Source organism: Mauremys mutica, chromosome 2 (genome assembly GCF_020497125.1).
Source record: "Mauremys mutica isolate MM-2020 ecotype Southern chromosome 2, ASM2049712v1, whole genome shotgun sequence".
Classification (NCBI taxonomy): domain Eukaryota; kingdom Metazoa; phylum Chordata; order Testudines; family Geoemydidae; genus Mauremys; species Mauremys mutica.
The window spans coordinates 181,407,079-181,434,686 of NC_059073.1; the positions used below are offsets into that span (position 1 = coordinate 181,407,079).

General features: G+C 40.6%; 2 protein-coding genes across 3 annotated transcripts in view; one reads left to right on the forward strand and one right to left on the reverse strand.

Annotated features, from left to right (window-relative positions):
* On the forward strand, positions 1 to 27,024 carry ZNF830 (zinc finger protein 830). 2 transcript variants are annotated; one of them, XM_045003493.1, is made up of 10 exons: positions 1 to 137; positions 1,279 to 1,378; positions 5,218 to 5,341; positions 9,228 to 9,261; positions 11,954 to 12,174; positions 12,678 to 12,768; positions 13,270 to 13,333; positions 19,493 to 19,573; positions 20,914 to 20,990; positions 23,392 to 27,024. In XM_045003493.1, the coding sequence occupies exons 1-10, from the start codon at positions 19 to 21 to the stop codon at positions 23,573 to 23,575; spliced, it is 1,095 nt and encodes a 364-aa protein (XP_044859428.1). In that variant the 5' UTR covers positions 1 to 18; the 3' UTR covers positions 23,576 to 27,024. The 2 variants fall into 2 exon arrangements, with proteins under 2 accessions (XP_044859428.1, XP_044859429.1); XM_045003494.1 differs by lacking the exons at positions 1 to 137; positions 1,279 to 1,378; positions 5,218 to 5,341 and adding an exon at positions 6,780 to 7,001.
* Positions 18,143 to 27,608, reverse strand: part of LOC123362924 (poly(rC)-binding protein 3-like) — a 752,406-nt gene continuing 742,940 nt past the window's right edge. The window contains exon 13 of the mRNA XM_045003489.1: positions 18,143 to 20,464. Within this exon, the coding sequence (XP_044859424.1) occupies positions 20,404 to 20,464 (61 nt within the window). The 3' untranslated portion in view covers positions 18,143 to 20,403. The remainder of the gene's footprint in view (positions 20,465 to 27,608) is intronic.

Below are 27,608 nucleotides of genomic sequence, written 5' to 3' on the forward strand. Positions count from 1 at the left end.
AGGCGTTTCCGTCACAAGATGGCGGCGGGGCCGGGCTCGGAGCGGAAGCTGGTGCAGCAGGACGAGCTGCGGCAGCTCATGCGGGAGAAGCGGCGACAAAGCGCCGCGAAGAAGCGAATCGAGGCGCCGTTCGCGAAATATCCTTTCCCGGCCCTCCCCGGGCTGCCCCGGAGCTTCAGCGGCCTCGCGTCAGTGGCGCCGGGGCTGGCGCCTGGCGCGGGGACCGTGTGTCTCGCCCCCCGTGGGCCCGGCCCCGGGCCCGCCCTGCCGGCCGGTGTCCCGCTCTCAGCCGGTGCCGGGTTGGTCCGCGCTGCCCCCTCCCCCTTCCCCTCCCGTTATTAATCAAAGTAACAAAGATCCCGCCCAGGCTCAGGGTCCCGCCGCCCGCCTGCCCCCGGGCCGGGGGCTGCCCCGCGCTGGGTCGGGAACAAGCCGGGTCTCCTCTGAGTTCCCACGAAAAGCCCCGAGTTTGCGATGCTCCCGTCATGCCCGAAACACAAAGCCCGTCGTGCGGCCCAGGGGAACCCTGCCACCGCGTGCCCCCGAACAGTGACCGGGGAACAACCGCAGTGTGAGGGGCCGGGTCCCCGAGCAGGGTGGTGGAGATCGGAAGGGATTGTTACACCCGAGGAGGAAAACCTCCTTCACGTCTGTTTCTTTATGCTTTGCCCTTCACCAGCTGGGACAGTGAAGCTGCCAGTTAGTTACATATTTCTTTAGTCATAAGCCCTGATCCTGCATCACCATCTACAAGCGCTTGCCCCGTCTGAAATCTCATTAAAATCAGGGCAGCTCGGCACAAGTGCAGTGGCCTGTGCTATTGGATTATGATATAGAATGAAAGCTGTAAATAGAAAATTATAAATCTTGTCTACTTGAATGCATCACAAATACTTTTAAATTACACATCTACTCTTGTACCATTTCATGTTCTAGTAGTCCTGCAATGACACAGTGGCTCCTAAACTTTATTGGTTCACATACCATTTTACAATATTGTTTTGAAATGAATGGATGGTACACTAGTGGTAACACAATTTGGGCACTCCTGCCTAGCACAATATAGTGTTTTGCTTATAAATTGAAACACTTCTTTCACGATAAAACGCTGAAATGTAATAGTAATGGAATGTTTTTAAGAATACGTATGTTGTGGGTTTCACTTCCTCAGCGTGCCTTTGAAAATGGTGTGTTAAAAGTGTCTACAAATTGGAATTTCAGAATTATAATTTTGAAGGTTATGTGATCTTGAAATATTTCCTCAACTTCAAAATGTACATATAATCGTTTAGGGCACTTAAGCTGTACGTTGTGCAACACCCAGATTAAGGGTGAACTTTTGTGGCAAACACACATATTAGGGAAACAACACAAAGAGGTAAGACTTTGAAGATATAACAAGATTTATGAGAACAATTTTTAATCTTTGTGTTTGAGTAACTTGTACAGATTCTAGATTAGATAGTGGGTGTGATGATGGGAACTTGTACCATTTAAAAAAAATTGTACATTGATGAAGTGATAGTGGCACTCCATAATGTGCCATCAAGGCAAGTCATGGATGCAGGTGTTTAATAACTATTATGACATTTACAGGCCCATATATGGAATCTATTTGCAAATTGTCAGTAGGTTTCTATTTGTAATTTAGGATAATGGCTACACTTCAATAAGTGGTCCATATCAGCTAACTTGAGATTGCAATTTTATAGTCCTTCAGTCAGTGTAGATGCAAGAGCTGGAGGCCAAGCCCGAATACCTATACTGCAATTTTATGGCCCCACAGGCCCGAGTCAGCTGACACCGGGCCAGACACAGGGTTTTGGTTTTTTTTTGCATTGTAGACATACCCTTGGAAACATTTTCTGTAATTTTAAAATGTAAACATCTGTTTAACAGCTGTATGTGTCAAGTTAGCTGAACTCCCAGGTGATAGGTACTTGATTTTCTAAGGGGTATTGTCAAGGTACATTCTCATTAGGAAAAATGATGGGCTTTTTTTTTTTTAAACCATGTGGTAGCTAATACACAGTGACTAATGTGGTAAAATCCTAGTGTGGGCAAGACAGCTTGTTTTTTTCACTTATTGTAGCAGGTGTGCCTCATGGATATCTTGACCCGCTAACACGTGTGAAAACTACAAGCTTGCCTTGTCAATACTAGGATTTTAGCATGCATTTATTACTTTGTGTTAGCTAGCATGCGTTTAAAAACACTTTTTTTTTTTTTTAATGAAGGCAAGGCCTTAGTGAAGCAAGGAGCTGGCTCTTATATTGGTGGAGTGCTAATAATTGATGGCTTTAGGCTAGATCTTGGATATAAATGCATTTAAAAAAAATTTGATTCTGTCTTGTACCAATCAAAACAGCTACTACTGTTTATAGAAAATTCAGAGATTAAACTAAGTATTTCAGATATCATGAATAAGCCTGTATGGAAGTTATGGATTCTTTGATTCATCTCTTTAAACAGAATATCTCTAACTGTGTGACTTTTGGGGACTTGTGCATGTGTATATTGAGTAGTCATGATTGAACAAATTTCACTGAGCTGGCACATGAGAAACTGGGTTGCATGGGAAGGTAAAAATCTAAAGCTAAAAGTACTAGGTTGTCAGAGAGACATGGATTCTGTGATCTTTTGTCTATCTTGGGGGGGGGGTTTAAGTGAAAACTTACATAGCTGATGGTGTCTGTGCACTTCTGCTGCCTTTTTCTGAGTAGAAAAGCAGCACTTAAGAGATAGCTGCAGGTTTCTCCCGTCTTTTCCTAGCACTACCTCTGCTGTGACACTGAACTGTAGGTGCTGATGGTTTTAAACTATTAATTAAATGTTAGTAAATTATTTTAAACTCTTGAAATTCCCTTGTTTTGCAGTTAATACTTCTGGCTTTTTTTTTTTTTTTTTTTAACCATTAATAGATTATTTTTACCTTTTCCTCCCCAAGATGAGACCATGATTTTTCACATAGCTTAACATGACAAACCACTTGCTCCAGTCATGAGTATGTTGACTATCCTAAAATAAGTGCACCTGTTGCGTACTAGGTATGTGCGAGAGCAAGAAATTGGAGGATGAATTTCATGCTTCTGAAATTCAGACTTTCCCATGAACAGCCATGATTCTAGTAACACTGTATCTGAGTTCTTGTTGCAGTCAAGAGATGATCTTTTACTTCTTATTTATTTTGTTTTTTTGCTGGGCCTCTATTTTTTTTTTACTTCAGGATAGAATTTACAAATATTTTTGTAATAATTGTGCAAAGGAGAATGCAGTGGTCTAATTTCAGGTCTCTTGAACCTCTGTTAATAAGTTAAGGACTCTTTACTTAGAAGCTAGCATGTGACTATTATAGCATAATTCTCATTTGTAAAAAGAAAATTATGCTATATATGCATTGCAACTGGCAAATAATCTCACTACCACTTAATGTTGTTTTTAAAAAAGATCTAGACCTCAAGCACACCTTGTAGCAAGGCAGAAAAAACAATTTTATTTCCAATTTTTAAGAGCATATGTACTAACAGATAATGGCATGTGAACAGATTAGAGAGAGAGATGCAGGAATATATAATTTGATAAAATAACATAATTTATTTTATACTTTTATTTTTTTAAATTTAATCCCAATCCTGTTGTATAGATTTAAAAAAAATATATTGCTTTGAGTCTGATGTGATTGCTGTCTTGAAGTTTTAGAATGTAATGGATTGTTTTGGTACAGACCGTGACAGATATCTGAAACTCATATTTTTCCAACCCTATCCATAGGGTTCAGGTAATGGTGACTTGTGATGTGGACACTTCTCTTTTAGAAACTGAAGTGAACCTGTCAACTCATTTCACTCAGGCCACTAAAGGGCCATCAGATGATAGCAATTTTAGGCAGTACTGACCTGGATCATGTTTAAATCAGTGATCTAAAGGTGAAAGACCCCACTGTCAATCTCTTGAACCATCATATCCGTTCATTTTTTAAAAAAGTGATTATATCACCAATCCTAGCATTTATTGTATAGCATTTACAGTACCTACAACCATTGAAGTACCTGTAGGTTTGGGCAGGTCTACACTACTGCTTAAGTCGATCTAATTTACATCATTTAGGGGTGTGAAAAAGACACCCTCGAGCGACGCAGTTACAGCGACCTAAGCACTGTTCACACCAGTGCTATGTCAGCAGGAGATGCTCTCCTGCCAACATAGCTTCTGCCTCTCATGGAGGTGGAGTAATTATGCTGAGCACTCTCCCATTGGCATAGAGTATCTTCACCAGATGTGCTACAGCGGCACAGCTGCATTGGTGTAGCTGCACCAGTGTAGTGCTGCTAATGTCGACCTGCCCTTTATAATTCCTTACTTCACCTTAGATCAGTAGATCTCAACCAGGGATACGTGTACCCCTGGGGGGGCGCACAGGTTTTCCAGGGGTACATCAACTCATCTAGATATTTGCCTAGTTTTACAACAGGCTACATAAAAAGCACTAGCGAAGTCAGTACAAACTAAAATTTCATATAGACAATGACTTGTTTATACTGTTGTCTATATTAGACACTGAAATGTAAGTGCTATATTTATATTCCAACTGATTTATTTTATAATTATAAGGTAAAAATGAGAAATTAAATGATTTTTCAGTACTAGTGTGCTGTGACACGTGTATTTTTATGTCTGATTTTGTAAGCAAGTAGTTTTTAAGTGAAGTGAAATTTGAGGTATGCATTCACACTAGTGGAAGGGGTACATACAGTAGTCTGGAAAGATAGAGCCACTGCCTTCATTACCTCAGTTGTTGTAAGCTTGATTATGTCAATTTCAGTGTTTCAGAGGTGTGCATGTTGTGAAAATGTGTTCTGTAACTTACTAAAATAAAGGTTTCTAAATATTCTGAATTTTAAACTCTAAGGCCTGGTCTACAAGTATAACAAAATGGAAAATAGGAAATTAGGTCGGTATTAACTATATCGCTCAGGGGTGTGAAAAATTGATGCCCCTGAATGACGTAGTTAAACTGACGTAACCCCTGGTGTATACAGCGCTAGATCAACCTCAGCCTAGCTACCACCTCAGGGAGGTAGTGTCTTCACTGAAGCGCTACAGTTGCACCACTGCATAGCTTTAAGTGTAGACAAGCTTTAAGCCAGAGTCATTTTTGAGGTTTTGAAAAGGAGTCTCTTGAATTTTATTTGCTGATTCAAACTTTTTTTTTAACAGAAAATTGCAGCGTTAAAAGGTGCTAAACAGACAGTGCCTGGGCCTACAATTAGCATATCATCATCTCATCCTGCCAAAAGAAAAGTTTCTGACACAGAAAACCAAGAAGTAAAGAGAACAAAAGGTAAAGCAATACATTTATTCAGTATTTGCAGTACTGCTGAACTGTAATCTGACTTTCTATGTCTTGAATGCTTTTCTCCTTTATGAGAGAGACAAGGTGGGTGAGAGAATATCTCTCTATGGACCATCCTCTGTTGGTGGAAGGTACAGGCTTTCAAGCTACACAGAGCTTCTTCATGTCTAGGGAATAAAAGATAAAACATCATGTTCATTGTCTCTCTCATAACCTGGGACCAACACAGCTACTGCAACACTTTCTCCTTTATGGAAGAGGGAGAAGGCCAGGTACTCTGACTTTTCTGTTGATGTTAATTTTATTTATAGATATATGAAATTAAGGTAAATATGTTTTGTTTTTATGGAAACAAATGTGATTTGAAATTTGATATCAATGAAGCTATACTTCCACACTTCCAAAAATACTAATTGTAATATATTTTCCACTGTTCTGACAGAAGCAATTTTCTTAACCTTCACTTTGTTATACTAGCTAATGGCCTTACTGTGACTGAGGGATGAATAAGGGCTAGATCCTGCAAATGGCTTTGCATGAGTGTAGGAGTGGAGACTTTGCACATAACCATTTCTGTAACATTTGTAATAGTATCGTATTGACTCAGCTTATCAACATGATGTCATGGTTAGGGCCCTACAAAATTCATGGCCATGAAAAATGCATCAGGACTGTGAAATCAGATTTACCCCATGAAATCTATCTATGGTGGGGGAGGGGCAGAGCTGGGGGCATCCAAGCCAGGGGCTCCTACCGTGCACCGGGCTACGGTGCTAGTCCCAGTGGGGCTGGGGAGAGATCAGACCCGGGAACCTACCTGGCTGCAAGAAGCTCCGTGGCTGGTGCCTTCAGAGATGGGCTTTTCTCCTTTATGTGTCACTTCTGCACTGCCTTCAGAGCTGGGCTGGGTTCTGAAGGCAGCTGCTGGAGAGGTTCCCAGAGGTGAGCCTGATCTCCTCCGTAATCCTGAAGGGACTTCCTCTTCCCTTGCACGGCTGCTCTCAGGCACTTCTCCTGGCTGCAGAAAGTTCCGCCCTCTCCCCCTGCTTGTTTACTGCCCCCAACGCTCCGCGGCTGTGGGGGAAAGGGGTCATTGTGCTCCTTTCAGATGCAATTATTAGCTTGTTTCAATTAAAAAAAAGTCAGAAACTTGACAGGATGTTTTGATTGACGCTTTAGGACAGCAAATAAAAGTCAGGGCTCAACTCACTGATTGGTAGATATGGGCATTGGGGCAGTTTTCTAATGTAGTGATCTCAATTGGTAGCCTACCGGAAGACAAGTGAAATTACTTTAAAATGAGTGTCCAAAGCAAATAAAAAAATCTCTATAATCATTACTGCAGCGGATCGTGTGACACAGTTTGGAAGTCAAATTCTACATGCCGATGGTGACAAACTATTTTGTACAAGCTGTAATGTTTTGACAGAGAGCTCTGAGACCCATCATTTATTTAGAATGGAACTTGTGGATGCATTTGCAAGTGCTAATATACTGTTGGAAAAACCTGATCACCCAAAGCTGCATGAATTCATTCAACAGGACGTACAAAATTCCAGTTGCTTACCAAGTGTGAATCTACAACAGGACTACCTTCCAAAGGTTTTTGCTGCACATTTTGAGAAGAGGAAGCCTCAAATTAATTCATGTGAGTCTTTTGCAATTATTTCTCATGAGTCCACTGATGAGCAAGACAACTATGTACTGCACGGTCTGTTTGATTTTATTTCTGAGAAGGCCAAAGATATACAGACAGGAAAGCTAACAGTGCCCGCCGACTACGTTTGCTTGGATGCTGTTAACTACATTACGATGTAATTAAAACCATTTCAAAATATGATGCAGACTTTGTCAAAGTATCCGCTTTCATAAGCGACAATGCAACTTACGTGACGAAATCTTTCAAATCTGTTCTCCAAGGTCTAATGCCAAAAGCTGTCCATATTACATGTAATGCACATATAATTTCTCGTGTCAGTGAGCTGTGGTGATGAGTTTGGTGAAGTTGATAAACTGGTGAGCTACATTAAAAAGATCATTAAACGCTGCCCTCGCTGCAAAGTTCGATACAGGCAGCACATTGCAAACATGACTGAAATGACTTAAATCGGGGAACAAATAATTGCACTTCCCCTAGAGCCAGCAATTACTTGTTGAAATTCCTGCGTTTGGGCTGTACAATATCATGCAGCTCACCTCAAGTACTACTCAGGGTTCATCTCAGAAGAGCTAACACTGACACCAAAAACGCAGGTTTTAACAGACCTTTCAACTCTTCTAAACAATGCACAGCTGAATGAGGAAGTTCAGTTCATTGCCAAGAATGCCACAGGACTGATGGACTTAATCACTTGGTTCGAATCTCAATATGTCACAGTCCACCAAGCTTAAAACAAAGTAATGGATGTACTGTTCTGGGCTGAAGCACAGTCAAATGAAAATCACTCTGATAATGCTGAGTTAAATGCCAGTGCTCAGCAGGTGTTTTCTTGCGTGGCAAAGAAGCTCAGAAAATACTACCACTATGGGGAACCGTCAAGCAATGTAGCAAAAATGGCGCAAAAGTTTCAATAACCTGCAGCGGGGTTCCTAAAAACTTGGCATATTTTTGACTCTGCACAAATGCATCTGTTGATGCTGGATTTAACTTTGCCTAATGCAATTCCTGGCTTTGACAAGAATTGTAGGCTGGAGATTCCTGCTTACAAAAAGATTCTGAAAGAAGTGAACTGTACTTTGCCTGTGCTACAGTTTTGGAACTCAGTGGAAGGCAGAATCCACCACCTTGCAAGGCTAGCTCGGCAGTGTCTGACAAGTCCAACAAAGTCCATGAATTCAGAGAGAGCCGTGTCTAAACACAAACAGGTGTTCTTGGCGCAGAGACAGAATGAAGAAAGGCACAGTTGCTGGATGCTCTGAGAGCAGCCATGCAGGCAAAGAGGAAGTCCTGTCCCTCCCCAGCTGGGCTGGGACTAGCAGCTAGGAGCCCCCAGCTCGGGGGCTCCCAGCAGCACGGGAAAGATCAGATCCATCTCCGGGAGACTCCCCCAGCTGCAGGAAGCCCCATGGCTGCTGCCTTCAAACCCAGCCCAGCTCTGAAGGCAGCACAGAAGTGAGGGTGGCAATCTCATGACCCCCCCTTTTGGGTCAGAATCCCCCACAGTTACAGCACCCTGAAATTTCAGATGTAAACATCTAAACCCCTGAAGGTGACTATTTTTAAAATCCTGTGACTATGAAATTGACCACAATGTACCATGGATTTAGTAGGGCAATAATCATTTGTATAAGCTGTATATTTCAGTTTGGGTTTTTTATGTGGAAAAGTTGATTACATAATATTGATTTCTGATTGTTGGAGTATACAGCAGGGGGGATCCGGCGACAAGAGGGAGCTCTGCCGCTCCCGGTCACTGCGGGTGGCAAGAGCGAGCCACGTTGTTCCTAGCCACCAAGGGCGGCAAAAGAGAGCCCTGGAGCTTCTGGCTGCTGCAGGGGGAACCCCAGCAACTCTCAGCCATGTGGACCACTGGGAGGATCCCCAGAGCTCCTGGCTGTCACCAAAGGCAGGGGGGACCCCCTGCAGCTTGGAGCTGCCAGCGGAGAGAGACTCTGGAGTCCCCAGTCCCTCCCCTGCCCCACAGCTGCCCAGGCTACCCATTTTGTCATAGGTATTTTTAGTAAACGTCAAGGACAGGTCACAGGCTTCTGTAAATTTTTCACTATTGCCCATGACCTGTCCGTGACGTTTACTAAAAATATCCATGACAAAAATTTAGCCTTACTCATCATTATAAATATAATTTTTGTTTTGTTTTTCTCATCTTTTGTTTAACGGCAAAGCAGTCATAAGTGGCTCTTGACTATTTTGCAGGTTCAAATGACCAGCCACAGACTTCTGCGTCTGGGTAAGTAGATCCTTTCATTTACCTATTTGTGCAGCCTTTTGCCAGCTACAGTCCTTCTTTTTGTTTTTTTTCCCTTTACCCTACCTCTGCACCTGCTGTGGGTAAGGATATAAACACCATGAGCCCCTCCCTCATATAGTCTTGACATGGGCGCAGACCCATAGTTTAGCAGCAACTTTTTCAGCTGTGTGAGCAAGATAAAAAATCATAGGAGTGACTCAGAACCAGTTAGAGAACAAGTATTCCCTTACTGTCATTACAGGGCTGTACTTAGTGATGAATGTACAGTCTTGCCCTAAGAGCTCAAAGCACAAATCTTAATTTTTTTGTTTTTATAGAGAAAATTCTAGTTAAATTTTAGAATCATTTTAGTCATTCTATTGCTGTTTTCTAACCTGGGAGTAGAGGGTGAGGAGAGAAATATTTGAGGGTGAGAAAAGCTATGACACACCAGATGACACCCTGCTGAAAACGTACTTGAAAGCTGCCTGCTTTGCACCCTGCTCCTATGGTGACATAGAGGAATGCAGTCCCAGGTAGGAGCTTGAACAATACATGTTTCTCTTGTTTGCTCTGATTGTGCTTTGCTGCTAGAGCATACAATGTGCTGTTTGGCCCTACATAGCTGCAAATGGACAGTTACTTACCCAGCCCAAGTAAATCTGTTAGTTTTTGTGGTGCCACCGGACTCCTTGTTGTTTTTGTGGATACAGACTAACACGGCTACCCCCTGATACTTACCCAGCTTTAGTGGAAGCTACAAAATGAGCAAAGTGCAGTATAAGTTAGCAAGCTAAAAAAAACACATGGGAAAGAAAGAGGCGTAAAAAGATAGGCAGCATGAGAGAAAATGAAAAAAGATGATGGTGACTGAAATGGGACATATTGCTTCCACACTGTCTGTTTCTTTCTAACATTTTTTCCCTCTGTAAAAAGTTTTGGATCAGATAAGTATACATTGAACCTCATCAGGCCACGAGTACTGCCTGTGAGATAATGGAGTTTACCCTTCAAACGTTATAGAGCTCAAACTTGGTTGTCAATGTCACTTTTCTGAAAAAGAAGAGAGACTTGAGCTCATCTCGACTGAGACAGCCTCTTGGGGTTGTCTACACTGCATTTTAAAACCCGTAGTAGCAAGTCTGAGTCCAGGTCTAGAGAGTCAGGCTCGTGCTGTGTTGTTAAAAACATCCACGTAGATGTCCAGGCTCAGGCTGGAGCTCACCTCCCTTCCTGGGCTTCAGAGCCTGACCTCCAGCCCAGGCCACAGTGTCTACACTGCTTTTTTTTTTTTTAGTACCTTATCGTGAGCCTTCTGAGTCTGTAGACCCAGGCCCTCAGACTTGCTGCCATGGGTTTTAAAATGCAGTGTAGGTGTGCCATAGGCAATCTGTCAGAGCGAGACTGGACTTTTCCTTTGCCGGGTAGTGTTTGCTCAATCTTATGCTGAGTACTCACAGAAATTACACAGTTGTGGAACTTGTATTTCTTTAAAATTTGTAGTTATGAGTGGCAGGTATCAAAGGCCGTGGGAGGCTGAGCCTCTCCAGACAGCCCTGTGTGGCCCTGCCCATGCTCCATCCTCAGGCCCCCTCCTTCCTGGTGCTATGCTGCAGTGGGCTCTTTCCCTTTGGTCCCTGGCTGAGGCTAATGGGAGCTGGCCTGTGGCCAGGGACTCCGCCCTGTTCTTTGGGGCAGGGTGGGGGGCTATGTCGCTCGCCCAGACGGCACTCTGGGGCTGGAGGGTGGGATACCACCTGCCTGGCACTCTTGGACTGAGGGCACTTGAGCGGCCCAGGGTTTTTGGGGGGGAGGGGCTCTGGTGGGCGGGGCTTTGGGCAGAAGGGGCAGGCAGGGCCGGAGGCTAGTCTCCCCAAGCCCAGGGTTCACCACCACCCATGTTTGTAGTGATATCGGTCACTGCAGTGGCTATTTTTAAAAGGCCCAGTTTCCTTTGTATGTTACATTAACATAAGGCCAACGTTTTCTACCTTGGATGCTAAAGTTATGCTTCAAATCCATATTTAGGTGCCTAAATATGTGACCTCAATTTTCAGAGCTGCTGAGCTCTTAGTGACTTCAGTGTGTGGGTGCTCAGTACCTCTGAAAATCAAGCCTTTTATTTAGATGCGCAGTTTAGACACTCAGTTTTGAAAGTGTGGGTCTCACTCTTGATATTGGAAATGGGTGAGATGTAATACATATGAAAAATAAAGAACAGTTTATTATAATTTTATGCTACCAAGGTTTAGGTAACTTTAATAGAACTGCTTTATCATGAGTTTCTTTTCTTACCTGTATGTAAAATATATGCACATTACTTTGTGAATATGAAACTGGTATCTGAATCCACGTAGCTTCAGGGGACATGATAGGACAGTTACACTTCGGTGTGGGACATTTTTTTTTTAAACCCTTTTGTTCTGTTCTGCAGATTCTAATATAGAATTAGTACAATAAATGTGTTTGTAGCACTGACCTCACCAGATATGGTCAGCTTAAAAAGAAAACAACAATTACATGTTGGTTTCTAGGTGGTGGTGATTTTATATTACACCAGCAGGTACACTGTTCAGTATATTGCATTATCTGTAGGAGATGCTTAAGGTTCACAAAGTAACTGTATTTCAAACATTGTTCTGTAACTGGTTTTGTTAAAGTACAAATATTTATATCTTGCGTCCTTTCCTAGGCTACCCAGAGATTTTTTTGATAAAGCAGAGCGTGCAGACACAAAAGCACTGCCTTCAAAGGGTCCAGGGCCCAGTTTACTGACAGGAGATTATGATGATGAGGAGGAGGAGGAGGTGGAGGAAGAGGAAGAAAAAGACAATACTAGCAAACCACCTAGTGTGCAAAAAAATGAAATTCCACCCACAGCTCAAGAAACAGTAGCTAATGCTCTACCAGCAGGTAACTTTGGACTGTAAAATATAAAATTCAGTAGGAAGAAATGGTTGACTATTTTATTGTAAATTATGCTGGTAGGTATTTTATAATTATTAGACATTTGAAATAGCACTGATGGGTATGTTCTGTTTGGGGTTTTCTCCTTGTTAATTTTCTTATCCGGTATATTTATGGAAGTATGATTTTTGTCAGGTGACTGTGCTAAAGTTACCCATGTGAAAAAGATTCTTGCCAATGTATTTCATTATACAATATTTTCCTAGCATCCCAGTAATATTATGTTGCAATTATCTTTCATTGCAGTGAAGTTTGTAGAATTAAAATATGTAATAATGCGTACAACATACTAATTATTTGAGCCACCCGGTGGAGTATTGACTGGCTAGTTTTGTTTCTTGATTAACACAAATGGTACTAATTTAAATTCCTCTTTAGTCAAAACTTTGTGTAGAAGCTTGAACCATAGGTCCCTTTGTACATAAGGCTGTGCATGTCTTTTCTTGTAGATTTCTTTGACAACAAAACGACAGCTGCTCCCATAGTCTCCCATTCAGGGTCTATTCAGAAAGCGGAAGTTCAAGAAAAGGTAGTGGAAAGGTAAATTAATCAGATCAAATGTTAAGAGGAAATGCAAATAAGTTTCACTCTTCCAGATAATATACATAACTTTGACCATATTTAGGTCTGTCACTTTGAACAGTTAGAAGATTCGTCTCACTTACAGCAAGCTGTCTTGTTTTAAGCATTCCAAAAGATTTTAAAAAATAGGAACCTAAAGTGATGGGAAAGCATTTGGGTGCTCACTACTTTTGAAAACACCTAGGAGCCTAACTTCCAGCTCTGAGTTCTGGAATATTGACCCAAACCTATTATCTACTCAGCTCCTTGTGTGTTTGATAAGATTTAGCTGTAGAAACAAATTTTGTTGAGATTAACATCCAGCTAGTGCTGCATGTGGAGAAAAAATGCATTTTTTTACATTTCTAGTTCTTCATCAAAAATATACTGGTCTTTGCTCTTGACATTTTATCTGTGGAATTAAAGATCACAGTAATAAGCACTAGATCAAGATAACTGTCCGTTATTTTAACATTTCAGGAAAGAAAACACTGCAGAAGCTTTACCAGAGGGATTCTTTGATGATCCTGAGGTGGACGCAAGGGTAAGAGATCCTTTTGTTTATTTTTCTTCAGACTTAAGGCATGGCTACACTTGCATATGTAGAGCGCTTTGAGTTAAATCAGTCTTCATAGAGCACAGTAGGGAAAGCGCTGTAGTCTGTCCACACTGACAGCAGCCAGCGCACTGGCATGGCCACATTAGCAGCTCTTGCAACGGCCACAGAGAGCACTGCATTGTGGTAGCTATCCCAGCATGCAAGTGGCTGCAACGTGCTTTTCAAATGCGGGGGGAGTGGAATCTGACAGGGAGTGTGTTGTGTGTATGTGGGGGGAGATAAAGTGGGTTTTTGCAGAGCTGAGAGCATGTCGGCATGCTGTCTTGTAAGTTCAGACAGCAATAGACACCCCCTCCCCTCCCCGCCTCTCTGTCTCTCGCACAGCATTCCACAGTAATGGTTGCTTTGTCTCGGTGCAGATAAGCAGCCAGCTATCAAACAGCGCTTTCAAATGGCATATCCAAAACAATGACAAGAGTGGCCACTTGACTTAAGGGAATTATGGGACATTTCCAGAGGTTGATCAGAGCGCAGTAATGCAACACCTCGTTCACACTGACGCTGAGGTGCTCCAGTGGGGGCGCATCAAACGTTATTCTACTCGCCGAGGTGGAGTACCAGGAGCGCTCTAGCCATGGAGTCAGAGCGCTCTATGTGCCTTGCCAGTGTGGCTGGGTAGTGAGCTAGTGCGCCCCGGGCTCCTTTAATGCGCTGTAACTTGCAAGTGTAGCCAACCCCTTAGTAATACTCAGAGTAGTGGGTCCTTCAGTCCAAAATAAGTGAGAATGACTAATTAAATGGTTTTGTGTTGATGTATGTGAAAGTATTAGAAGCAAGAGGAAGACAAAGGACAGGGTAGGCCCATTACTCAATGGGGGGGGTGGGGAACAATAACAGAAAATGTGGAAATGGCAGAAGTGCTAAATAAATTTTTTTTTCAGTTTTCACCAAAGAGGTTAATAGCGATTGGACATCTAACATAGTGAATGCCAGTGAAAATGAGGTGGGATCAAAGGCTAGAATAGGGAAAGAACAAGTTAAAAATTACTTAGACAAGTTAGATGTCTTCAAGTCACCAGGGTTTGATGAAATACCTCCTAGAATATTCAAGGAGCTGACTGAGGAGATATCTGAGCCATTAGTGATTATCTTCAAGTAGCCATGGAAGATCGGAGAGATTCCAGAGGACTGGAAAAGGGCAAATATAGTGCCAATCTATAAAAAGAAAATAAGGACAACCTGGGGAATTTCAGACCAGTCAGCTTAACTTCAGTACTGGGAAAGATAATGGAGCAAATAATTAAGCAATCAGTTTGCAAACACCTAGAAGATAATAAGGTGATGAGTAACAGTCAGCATTGATTTGTCAAGAACAAATGGTGCCAAATCAACCTAATAGCTTTCTTTGAGAGGGTAACAAGCCTTTTAGATAGGAGAGAAGCGATAGATGTAGTATATCTTGACTATAGTAAGGCTTTTTATACTGTCTCGCATGATCTTCTCATAAACAAACTAGATAACTACAACCTAAATGGAGCTACTATAAGTTGGGTGCATAACTGGTTGGAAAACTGTTCCCAGAGTAGTTATCAGTGGTTCACAGTTATGTTGGAAGGGCATATCGAGGGAGGGCTCCACAGGGATCAGTTCTGGGTCCGTTCTATTAAATATCTTCATCAGTGAGTTAGATAATGGCAGAGAGAGTACAGTTATAAAGTTTGAGAACAATACCAAGCTGGGAGAGGTTGCAAGTGCTTTGGAGCAGGGGTTCTCAACCTTTCTCTTTCTGAGGCCCCCTCCAACATGCTATAAAAACCTCCACAGCCTACCTGTGCCATAACAACTGGTTTTCTGCATATAAAATCCAGGGTCGGCATTAGGGGAGTAGCAAGGAGGGAAATTTCCCGGGGCCCCATGCCGTAGAGGGCACCGTGAAGCTAAGTTGCTCAGGCTTTGGCTACAGCCCTGGGTGGTGGGCTTGAGGCCCTGAGCTGCAGTCCCACACGGTGGGGCTTCAGCTTTCTGCCCTGGGCTCCAGAGAGTCGGTCGCCAGCCCTGCGTAGCAGACCCCCTGAAACCTGCTTGTGGCCCCCAGGGGGCCCCAGACTCCTGGATGAGAACCACTGCTTTGGAGGATTCAAGGAGATCTGGACAAACTGGAGTAATCATCTGAAGTAAATAGGATGAAATTCAATAAGGACAAATGCAAAATACTCCACTTAGGAAGAAACAATCAGTTGCACACATACAAAATGGGAAATGACTGGCTAGGAAGGAGTATTACAGAAAGGGATCTGGGGTTCATCATGGATTACAAGCTAAATAGGAGGGAACAGTGTAACACTGTTGCAAAAAAAAGCGAACATCATTCTGGGATGTATTAGCAGGAGTGTTATAAGCAAGACACAAGGAGTAATTCTTTGGCTGTACTCCATCTTTTGACTAGGCCTCAGCTGGAGTATTGTGTCCAAATTTGGGCACCCGCATTTCAGGAAAGACCAAATTTGGGGAAAGTTCAGACAAGAGCAACAACAATGATTAGAGGTCTAGAAAACATGACCTATGAGGGAAGATTGAAAAAAAATTGGGTTTGTTTAGTCTGGAAAAGAGAAGACTGGAGGGGACATAACAGTTTTCAAGTACATAAGGTTATTACAAGGAGGTGGGAGAAGAATTGTTCTTCTTAACCTCTGAGGATAGGACAAGAAACGCAATGGGCTTAAATTGCAGCAAGGGAGGTTTAGTTTGGACATTAGGAAAAACTTCCTAACTGTCAGAGTGGTTAAGCACTGGAATACATTGCCTAAGGAGGTTGTGGAGTCTCCATCATTGGAGATTTTTCAGAGCAGTTTGGACAAACACCTGTCAGGGATGGTCTAGATAATACTTAGACCTGAACTGGGCTAGAGGACTGCTTGAGGTCCCTTCCAGTCCTACAATTCTATGATTCAATGTATATTAATTTAAGGACATGGAAGGGAAGATTGCTAACAGTGGGGTCTGAGCATCCTTTCAGACTGAGTTTATTCTTGGCAGTTATTTGCAATACAGCTTTCTCATGGTTTAAAGGGAGTTTTATTGAGGCTAACATGTCTGCTGGATGTTAGGAGTGAAGATGTAAGTAGATTGCTGTGTGATGTACAATACTAGCCCACTCAAACAGCAAGCTAGTTCTCACCCTTTCTTTTGCTGCCCTAGTAGAAAACATTTTTTGGCTGAGGGAGAGGGGTCATGAGAGGTTTGGGGCCAAAATCACCATAAAAAGTTGAAATTTTGTTCTGATCCAAATTTGCAACATCTTGTATACCAAGTGATGTCCTTATTTTGTATTCACTCATGAAAATAGCATAACTTGGTTTTTGGAAGACATGCAAAAGAATCTGTTTTTACATTTGTGCATAAAATTGACTGCAAATTTGATAGCTGTGCACATCTGCACACACTCATATTGCTTTGTCAAATTGGCAAACCATGGGATGGGATAGAAATTTTCTGGAAAATTATTTTTCTTTTCATTGAACATGTCTCTGTATTGAACATGCCTAAGAATTATGAACACTCTTGGTGTGTTAATGATTTTACCACATGGTTTATAAAGCAAATACTTGCAGCCGCCGTCTGTCTTAGTGTGAGATGATGCCGTAGATGTTTTTAATATCTCCTTATTACATGCTTGTATGTGCAGAAGAACTATTAATATAACACAGCAATAATGAATGCTGCTAGAAAGCAGCCTCTTGCTCAATTTTTTGTATCCCTCCACAATCCCACTCTGATCTTTACCATCCTGTACCTATTTTCTTTTCTTTGGTGGGATGCTTTCAGTATTGGCCATGCCTCTAGGTATGCTTGCATGTGGCGTGCATAATAGCTTTCTTCACGCACCGAGAAATGGGGATACTTAATTTTGAAGAATATAGTTGAGAAGAGTAATGTATGTTTTGTAAGTGATGAATTGCTCTACTGCAGAAAAGTAATTAGAGAACTTGCTGCTAGAACTGCAGTAACCATGCTTGGCACCTGAGATGTTAGCCTTGATACTAGGACCGAACACTGGTATCTCAAACTTACATGTATGCTGTTACCTGCAGTAGCACTAGCATCAATGATATTTTCCTGCCACTCTACATGAGCCCTGCAGGAGCTAGAAGATGATTAAGAGCTTCATGTTGTCTGCACCAGAATAATGTACATAGTATAATCTGTAGAGTGCTTAGAAGTTTGATCCGTACTTGGGGGAAACTTAAAATAACCATTTATTTTAAAATGAATCCTTTGTGTTGCTGGTGTAGATGAGGTGCTAGGGGTTTGGGTTATTGATAGTGGTGTCTAGAGCTGTGATTCGAGTGATGTGCAAGTGAAAGAGGGGAGAAAGTCCTGCAGGTGATGGATGCTGTGAGCCAGGGACAGTCTGCCAATGCATAGGCAGTGCCAGTTAGTGGTCTGTCTTTGACCCAGGTTCTTAACGCAATTCACAAGCATGTAGGCATTGAAAGGAACTGTTGCTTTATTTGTTCGCTGCCGGTGGCACAAAGCTCTTGCTAATCAACTCCTTCCAGTTTAGCTCATATGGAGAGGAGGAGTACCACCACATTGGTGGAGCTATAATCTCAGACTCTGTTACAGTGGTTCTAGGCAGGAATCGCAGACAAAATGTTTAGAGATGCTGCCTGTTTTTGCAATTTTCTCTGGTTTTGTGTGTTTAAAAAACACAGCTCTTTGAAATCTGGTATTAATATCAGGGGTTACTAATGCATTTAAATGTTTGATCAGATACACACTTCAAGGAAAAATAATTGTCTTGTTAGCGTTTAAGTTTATTATAAGAAATACAAATAGTCATGACTTACAAAAGGTAAAACCACACTACGTAACAACAATACAATACATCTAACCATTATAGGAATAACCACAAAACAGAAATATGGAATGATGGAAGTGTTATATTTCCCAGTATGTAGTTCGCTTTCAAACTCTTCAGTTAATACTATGACTTATTTTATACTGTTGCATATTGTCTAATCAATCAAGAGCAAAGCATGTAAATGACTGGTCATTTTACATGATAAGGATTGCCATATTGGCAAAAGACAGGAATGGATAAAAGGAAAAGAAAGCTAAAGTAGAAAGGAAGCTCCACAAGTTATTTTATTCAAACTGTTTAGTTCCTCTTAACTCCATTACTCATCCCAAAGTAGCATAGAGTAAAGAATGGTGACCCAGACATTATTAGTCATCAAGCACATGATTCATGTCACAACCTCTGGTGAGAGAACTAATTGTGAGTTTTGGGCATTTCTGTTAGTCTTGGATTATTTGGTTCATTTGCCAGGATGCTTTGCTACAAGCACAAGGCATGACACTGATCACCTGCATTCCTCGTGCCCTCTGTGCAGACCCCAAGCCTCTGCACTACCTTGTGTAGGAAGAGCTAATCTCCCAGCAGACACTACACACCTTTTCTCCCAAGTGCAGGCAGAGCCTGTTTCTTCATCCCACTTCAGTTCCAGCATTATTTTTGCAGACAATATTCCCACCATTTCTAGAGTCAGTAATTAATATTCAGTATAATTGAAAAGATTGGATTAGAGGTATTAGTGGCAGACAGCTCTAACAGTTCTTATGCTAGCCACTAAATTGAAGTATGGGGGCAACAGTCAAGATGGTAATCAAAATTGTGATTTTAAAGGCAGATATCTCAAAACCCACTAAGACTGGGTTGTGCTGCTGTATACTATTGGACAGATGGGGATTCACAAACTATAATTCCATGCAATGGTAACTGGACATTGAAAACAGTCAAAAATAGAGGCTATCATATTACCAGATAGGCCAGGTTGCTTTCAGCATCCCAAATACCTTGTGCCATCCATTTGTGGTCAGCTGCTTTCCCTCAATATTGTAATCATACATTTTGTACAGGCAGTTGTCTTCCATTTAGGTCTAGAATCAGATTTTTTTTCTCCAAAATCATGAAAGATGACTGTTTGTTTATATGCATTATTTGAGCCAAAGCATTTACTTGCTGTCAAAACTTTCTTAGTAAATAGCAGAATATAAGTTTTGTTTCTCCTATTGGTTTTAGAATGCCAGCGAGAATCATTAGGCAGTTGCTAAAGAAGTTTGGTTTTTCACATTCACTAGGTGCGAAAGGTTGATGCTCCGAAGGATCAGATGGACAAAGAGTGGGACGAATTTCAGAAGGCGATGCGACAAGTCAACACAGTAAGTGATGGAATCTATCTTTATTGCTTCTAAATACAATACATAATTGGAAAAACAGCCATTTCATGCAGCTTGGCAGAGTGAGTGACATACTGTATTTGTTGACTGCTTGTCACAATGCAATGTGCAGTTAAACACACTTTACAGCTGAGTGTAAGGTCCTCGCATTTTACACTCCAGGAAAAGTTAAGTGGAAAGAGCGTTTGATGACAAACATATCTAATTAAATACGCTAGGGTGGATTTAAGTGAGATAGCAGGCACACCGTGACAGTTTCCCATCTGCAGGCAATGGACTGTATTCCTAGCTGCTGCTTCAGAAAAGTTGCCCATAGAAACATTTAATTTTAAAATCTGAAAATTACACCTCTCTCTCTAAACATCTTAACCCCTGTAAAAGCTACAAGAGTGTTTGTTTGTGGTGAATTTAAACTTGACAAACACCCCTAAAGTTGGGAATATTTTAGAGGAATTTACACAGAACACATCCTGATTGGCCCCAGTTTTTCTGTATCCTAATTTCTTACTACTTAGGGTTGCATGAAACCTTGTATCAGAGTCAGCTTTTACACCTCCCCGATGTACACTGTACAGGACATTGTGGTAGATACTTGGTATTCTCACCTGCTGCCTTTAATGTTTTTAAATTCTTGAATTGAAAATAATTGATCATAAATAACTGCTAAGAAAACTGGTACAGAACAATTTATCGTTACTTGTTAAAGCAGTACTATAGATAAAGTAAACTTTCATACAAAAACCAATAGTGGATACATTTTGTTAACATTAACCATTCAAGCAATTCTTCAGCATAGGAAGGAATCTTCTCAGTTATGCGTGGACCATTGGTTGCATAGCCTCTCCCAGACATTCAGATTTGAGAAAGTATATGCTGAAAAAAATAACAGGTTAGAAATACATTGGAATCAAGTGGGTATAGATAATACTTTTAACAGGCTTACTGTACATAATTGGTAAACACCAAATGTTGGTGTATATGTTTTGTTGCAGCGTAAGCCTTTTGATGGATGTATTTGGCTTTATATTCTGTTTCAAAACTATTTTTAATATTGAACTAAAAAATTCAAAAGGAGAAGGAGCTAGACTGCTTAGGGATTTGGTGTAGCATTTCATTCTTTCCTTTTCACTGAACTTTAGCCCAAGTCACAAAGACTTTTCCTGTATGTCCCGTTAACATACCTCTTGGAGGAGGGAAGGTCTACATAGGATTGTGACTTTGTTACAGCATACTTTAATCTCTTGTTTTTAGTTTCCAGTATGCTCTTTTACTGAAAAAAAGATCAAATGGGGCTAAATTTATTCACAGCTTTTCTGGTTTAGATTTCAGAAGCAATAGTGGCAGAAGAGGATGAGGAAGGACGTTTGGATCGTCAGATTGGAGAAATTGATGAGCAGATGTAAGTAGATCAGTCTTTCTCAAACCTTGCTTTCTGCTCCCCACTGAAAATGGGTATATATTTGATAAGACTCTGAATGCATGAAGGGGGAGGGATAGCTCAGTGGTTTGAGCATTGGCCTGCTAAACCCAGGGTTGTGAGTTCAATCCTTGAGGGGGCCACTTAGGGATCGGGGGCAAAAATTGGTCCTGCTAGTGAAGGCAGGGGCTAGACTCAATGACCTTTCGAGGTCCCTTCCAGTTCTAGGAGATTGGTATATCTCCAATTATTACCTAAGTTTCATTTGTACCCTGCCATGGCAATGCTTTTAAATATTCACTGATCAAAGTGTTTTAATTTAAAAAACAGTTTGTTTCCTGACAATGAAATTTTTTTTAATACAATGATTAATTTGGGCAGCAGCACTATATGGGTGTTTACTAAGACAGACTGCACTGGGAGCTCTGAAAACAGTAGGTAAGGGCAGAGGCGTGCCCAATAAACTATAGGATCAAGGTTCATTTCTTCCTACGCTCCATCTGTGGATTCTGCATCATGTAGAACTCCAGTGAACTGACTATATTTGATAACCAAACTCTTAAGTAGCTTTTAGTAGACTGAACAAAAAATTACGAACATCATTTTCATGTGATAATTCATGTCTTAATTCTTGGTGACTATCTGGGCCCTTGGTTCTCATGACAATTATTTGAAAATGTTTGCTGAATGATATACCTTATCATGTGAACCCTCACTAGCTGCAATGTTCCATTGAAACAGTTGGACACACATTAGTCTAAGCTTCAGCAAGATAAATGAATACAGCTTAGTTTGACATTTTATGGTGATGTAAATCAGTCATTTTGCGTTACATGTACAATTCATGACAAAGCTATTGATTGAAAGCAAAGGAAAAGATGTGTGTGTGTGTTTTTGTTAAAAACTAGCAACCATCTTTAAGCAAAAAGGAGATGTTCATACTGAAGCAATAGTTAACCAGTGTGGCAGATTTAGAAGCTACTTAGATGGTATTAATGATAATATCAAAGTAAAGTTGCTTCAACAGTGATCTTGTAATTCTGGAGAGAGCTTTGACTAAGAGCCTGAAGGTGTTTAAACAGTCCCTTTTACCATCACAGTTTAAAATCTCATGATTACATGGGACCAAATTGAGGAATTTGTAGATAGCTGCGAAGGTTGTTGCTATTGATAATTTATTTTGTCTGAAGTAGAAGTCCATGTGGCCAGACTTCTAGCTTCATGTTATATTTAGAACAGCATATTTGAATGGAGGCAATGTTCTAATAGCCAGTGAAGCTTTTTGGAAGCCGTTGTATTTTCTAGAGCAACTCTTTAAATGGAGTACATCCTCAGTGCTGGTTGGGAGTGCCTCCTGTGAAGCATCTTAGACATTTTGTGTTCAGTTCCAAAAGCCTGTCTTTGAGTGTGTGTTCCAATGGGCTTTCAAAATTGGTAATACAACTGATTGTTGAGAAATGGCCATTGTGGTTCACTCCTCAGCATCAATCCAAACTAGCCTGGTAAAGCTGGTGAAATACAGTTTGGGGAGTGTACGATCAATTGCCCTTTAAAACTGATGGTATTCTAGATCAAATGAAGTATCACAAAGTGCAGGTATACTCTGAAAGTAACTCTCTGAACATGACATTATGGTGTTCAATGGTCGACTCCATGATTAGGATCCAGATTTAAGCTCTTTTCTCTGTATTGAATCTACAGGGCTAATAGGAGTGACAAGAAGTAAAAAACTTATTGAAATCAAGATAGCAGAATTTGGTATTTGCAAGGAACAGATCATGTTCACTAGTAAGAGTTATCATTTTTACATAGTTATTTTTCAGAGTCAAACTGCACTTTAAAGCAAATGCAAAATCTGACGACGGCCAACCACAAGTTCTTTAAGATGGTGAAGTGCCAGGGCTACAACACCTTGTCAGGCTTCCATTTAAATGTACTACTTCTGTGTGTCATAACAGATAGCAATAAAAATCCATGTGCTCCCCTTTCCACCTCAGGTGAAATAACAGCTTAGACAAAAATTGAAAAGATTGGTTTGAGCTTTTTCCTTCTCTACAGAATTTGACCAAGTGGTTTCATATTTTTGATATTTTTTTAATCAAATTGTCACAGGATTGTGATTTGATCTGTCATTGGTTTTGACATCTTTGTAAGAGAAGCTGACTAAGGAACTCCACTTCTTCATTCTGCTTCCACAGGACTACAGCAAAATGTTAAATAATCATGTGTGTGTCTATTGTGAAAGGCTTATTTGAATTTTAATGTTTGTATGTCTTTCAGGTTTTTTGACAGAAGGAGAAGCATTCCCAGTATTGTGGGAAAATCAGTTTTTTTAATTGGCAAAGGCCATAAATGTTAACTAACTCTTTTTACCTTTCTACAGTGAATGTTACCGCCGTGTTGAGCTGCTGCGTAACCGCCAGGATGTAATGAAAGATAAATTTAAGGAAGCCATGAGATTAAGAGCAACCCAGGAGAAAGAGGATGAGGATATTGGTAGTGAAGATGAAGGAGAATTGCAGGATTTGCTGTCTCAAGACTGGAGAGTGAAAGGGGCTTTGTTGTAGCATTTCAGTGGCATACTCAGTATTCTGTTGATCTGTGGTATTACTTTTTATCAGAAGACTCTTTTGTTAAAATATTTATTTTTAAGAAGGATCTTGCAGATACTATTGAGGTTAATTGTAAAAAATATGTCCGTATCTCTGTAGGTCTAAAATGGAGTATTATTTTGTGTAAAGGTTGTACATTGTAAATGTTTTACAAGTTTGAATATAACTTTCCTATTAAAATTATTATAATTTCCTACTAAAATTATTTTAATGAGCAAGTAATTTTATAGTCAATATAGACTTCTGGGAGTGTAACATATACTAAGTCAGTGCTTTGAGTTGTCCTGTGCTGTAGTTCATACCAGCCAGTGTATAGTGTCCTTTCAGATAGGAAACTCGGCTTTATTCAGGACGTTTTAGAAGTTACTAGTAAAATGTAGCATGTTGGTCATCCAATGTTTCACTCTTTCATATGTAAATGACCTAAGAATCCAGAAACATTGAGCAACAGATTGTGGAGAAGTTGTAATACTCTGATCTCCTGCCATGCTATAGTGGGCATGCATGTTGCAGAAGTTTGTGCTGGACTCAATCTGTTGTTTTCGTTAATGCAGTTACAGACTGGAACATGTGAAAACTCTTGAGCAGAGGGATGAAATGGGTATGCAACTGCGAGCACTGCACTGGAAACCTAGGTGGCGTTGGAAGAATAACTTCAAAATAAACCTAATTTGTTTTAGTTGTAAATATTTGAAGCTTTCGAGGGAGCCTTGGAATTCTGTTTTCTTTCTCTCAAGTGTGCAAATGGGTAAATAACATTTTAAATAATTAAGAATCAGTGAACAGGACACAATTGAGGTAACATAAAAAGGGAGCAAGAAATGTACTGAGATTCAGTATGTACTGGCTAAATTAGAGCCAGATTCTATTTTTTAAAAATCATATGCTCTTTTGATCTTTGCAAGTCCCCAAAGCCCTCAGATTTACTGAGCTAGCAGGAACTTCTGAAAATCTGTATGGATTTTTCAGTTCGGTCCCAAGAAGTAGAGCTGTGGAAAGACAGCTTATTTTTTTTACCTCAGGTTTTGGAAAAGATTTGTGTTTGGAAATATATTACAAGGTTGGTTTGGAGAGGAATTAAAAAAGGAATAGAATAATCTTACCACAAAATTAATTCAAGTCAGTCTGGGTACAGGTTATATCTACTGATCACCATAGTGTTTTATTAAGGGAAAAAATGTTATTGCTCACTAAAGGTAGATGTCAGTTTTGTAGCATCTGTCACAATGAACATTCTGTGTGAGAACTGTTGCCAGATTCTCTTGACCCTACTTTACTTCTCCTACTTTACATATTCCAGCCACGTGTTTATAACAATGTTGTGAAAAGTAAAATTCTTTTAAAATGCTTAACAGAACAATGGATCACTGTGTTCTGACCACATATACTGGCCTGCATGCTTGATATTTTTTGCTGAATTTTGTAATAAGTACAAAAAACAAGCACAACCAATACTTCTAAAAAAATTTCAAGTATAACTTTGCAACTAATGATCTCTGTCATTGGTAATATCCAGAAATTTGGCAAAAATGGTTTCCAAGTGTCACTGAGTTATAAATAGAAACATTCAAAAACTAGAAAAACAAATCTTGAACAGCGTGGCAAGTTACTGATTTAACTGGCAAAGAATAAACATGGCAGTATATTACTACTTTGAATTTCAGTATTACTGGATGCATATCATACTGCAATGAGTGAAATAGTGAGAGTCATTCCTAAACAAGAGGGGAGCTAAAGTTCCTGCTCAGAAAGATGGAGGCAATGGGAATGTTTGTTTAATGACTGGCGGTCTTGCTATTTTCTGTAAAATACAGTTTCCTTCATTTTCCATAAATTCTGGGAAGTGTCTGATGTACAATTTTCCCACTGCATACTCTTTCCCCCAACCTCCCCACTAGTCCACCAAGGAGAGCTGCACAGCCTCTTAATTCTGATATTAGAGAGACAAGGTGGGTGACATAATATCTTTAATTGAACCAACTTCTGTTTGGTGAGAGACATAAGCCTTTGAGCTTACAAGGAGCTCTTCTTCAGGTCTGGGAAACTTAATTAGTGTGTCACAGTTAAATATAAGGTGGAACAGCTTGTTTAGCATAAGTAGTTAACAAGGATTTCAAGGGACCATTGAAAGGTTAACTATTTATGCTCAACAATCTGTTCCACCTTATATTTAACTGTGACACTCTGATTAAGGCCTGGTCTGCACTGCAGTTAGGTTGACATAAGCTACCTTGCGCTGGCCTAACTGTTTACTACACTAAAATGTAGCTCCCACTGATGTACCTCACCCACTACATCAATGTAGGCCTTGTCTACACTACTATGGTAAGTCGACCGAAGTTACGCTACTCCAGCTACATTAATAACATAGCTGAAGATGACGTAGTTTACGTCGACTTACTGCAGTGTACACTGCACTGCATCGATGGGAGACACTCTCCTGTCAACTTAATCATCTTCTTCTGGTGGAGAGCCAGACTTGGCGGGGAGTGCTCTGGTCGATTTAGTGGGTCTGCACTAGACCCGCTAAATCAACCCCTGCTGCATTGATCGCAACAGCGTCAATCCCTGGTAAGTGTAGATATGGCATCAATAACTGCACCTCCACGAGAGGCGTAGAGCTTAGGCCAACGTAGTTAGGTTGATGCAGTGTCAGTGAAGTCACTGCATTGCTTACATCGACTGTTGCTGCCTTTCAGAAGCTGTGCCAAAACGTCCCACAGTGACACAGGGCTCCTGGTGAGGACGTGCACCGCCTACACAAGAAGAGTAGTGTGGATATGCAAAAGTGATTTAATTACTGCAGTGGCTGTACTTCAACATAATTTAGGTTGACTTGCCGTCATTTTGTAATGTAGACTTTCCCTAAGTTTTTCAGACCTGAAGAAGAGCTCTGTGTAGCTCAAAAGCTTGTCTCTCTCACCAACAGATGATGTTCCAATAAAAGATATTACCTCCTCTCTGTAATATCCTGGGACCGACATAGGTACAACACTGCATATTTCTAATATGTTAATACTTACCAGAAGTAGGTTGAAGCCAGCACACCAGTTTCTGGTTATCTTGTGTTTAGACAACCAGAAACTTTTGTATGTCCTCTTTAGTTCCCTCAATGGGATCTAGTATGTTTCCAAATCTAGTATGATTTGATTAAGGGCCAGTATTGTCATTGGTCTTAACATTCTGATCAGAGAAAGTGGAACAGACATGGCTGATTCTAAGGACAGAGTGCATAGAGAAACATGAATGTACACTTCATTTTTATAACTGAAATTATTTTGCATGTCTAACTTTATAATATTGTGGGCTTCAGTTTTCTTCATTTTGTGCACGTTTGAAGACTATTTCTTTTTTACTGTATGTGTGAGGAATTGGGAAGGGAAATGAACATTAAAAACAGTACAGCTGGCAAAGTCTCTCTCATCTTCATGACTGTTTAATTGGGGGAAGCTAGAGAGTCAGTATTTACCTTTGGAATCGGAATACTACTGCATCTTAATGCAATCTTTTTAATTCTTCTTTTAGAATAAACCTACTTTCCCATCCTTGTTAGCGATCAGTGCACTTAGACCAAGGCTATTAACTAAACAAATTGTCATCTTTTGGGTATTATGAATGCTTGGCAAGCTGTCCGGTCAGCCAAAGGAATGTTCTAACTAATCCCTCTGTTTCTTAATGTTGTATGAATTTCCTCCTCTTTAAGTAATAGATTATGCATGGTGGCATTGATTGGCTCATTGTGACAGACTGAAATTACTGCTGTATTTGACAGCATTGATTCCTATTGATTTTCCATTTAGAAATGAAAATTGGCCAGTATGTCTTTTTCTTGAAAGGACAGTCTCTTAGGAGATCCATCATTCATAGGAACAACTGCCATACAAGACAAAATTCTCAAGGAAAATAAGGGGACAAGAGAAGTTGTCCAGTACTTCAGCGCCTACTCAGAAAGCTTCTATTGTGGTGATGCTAACAGTGACCTCACTGG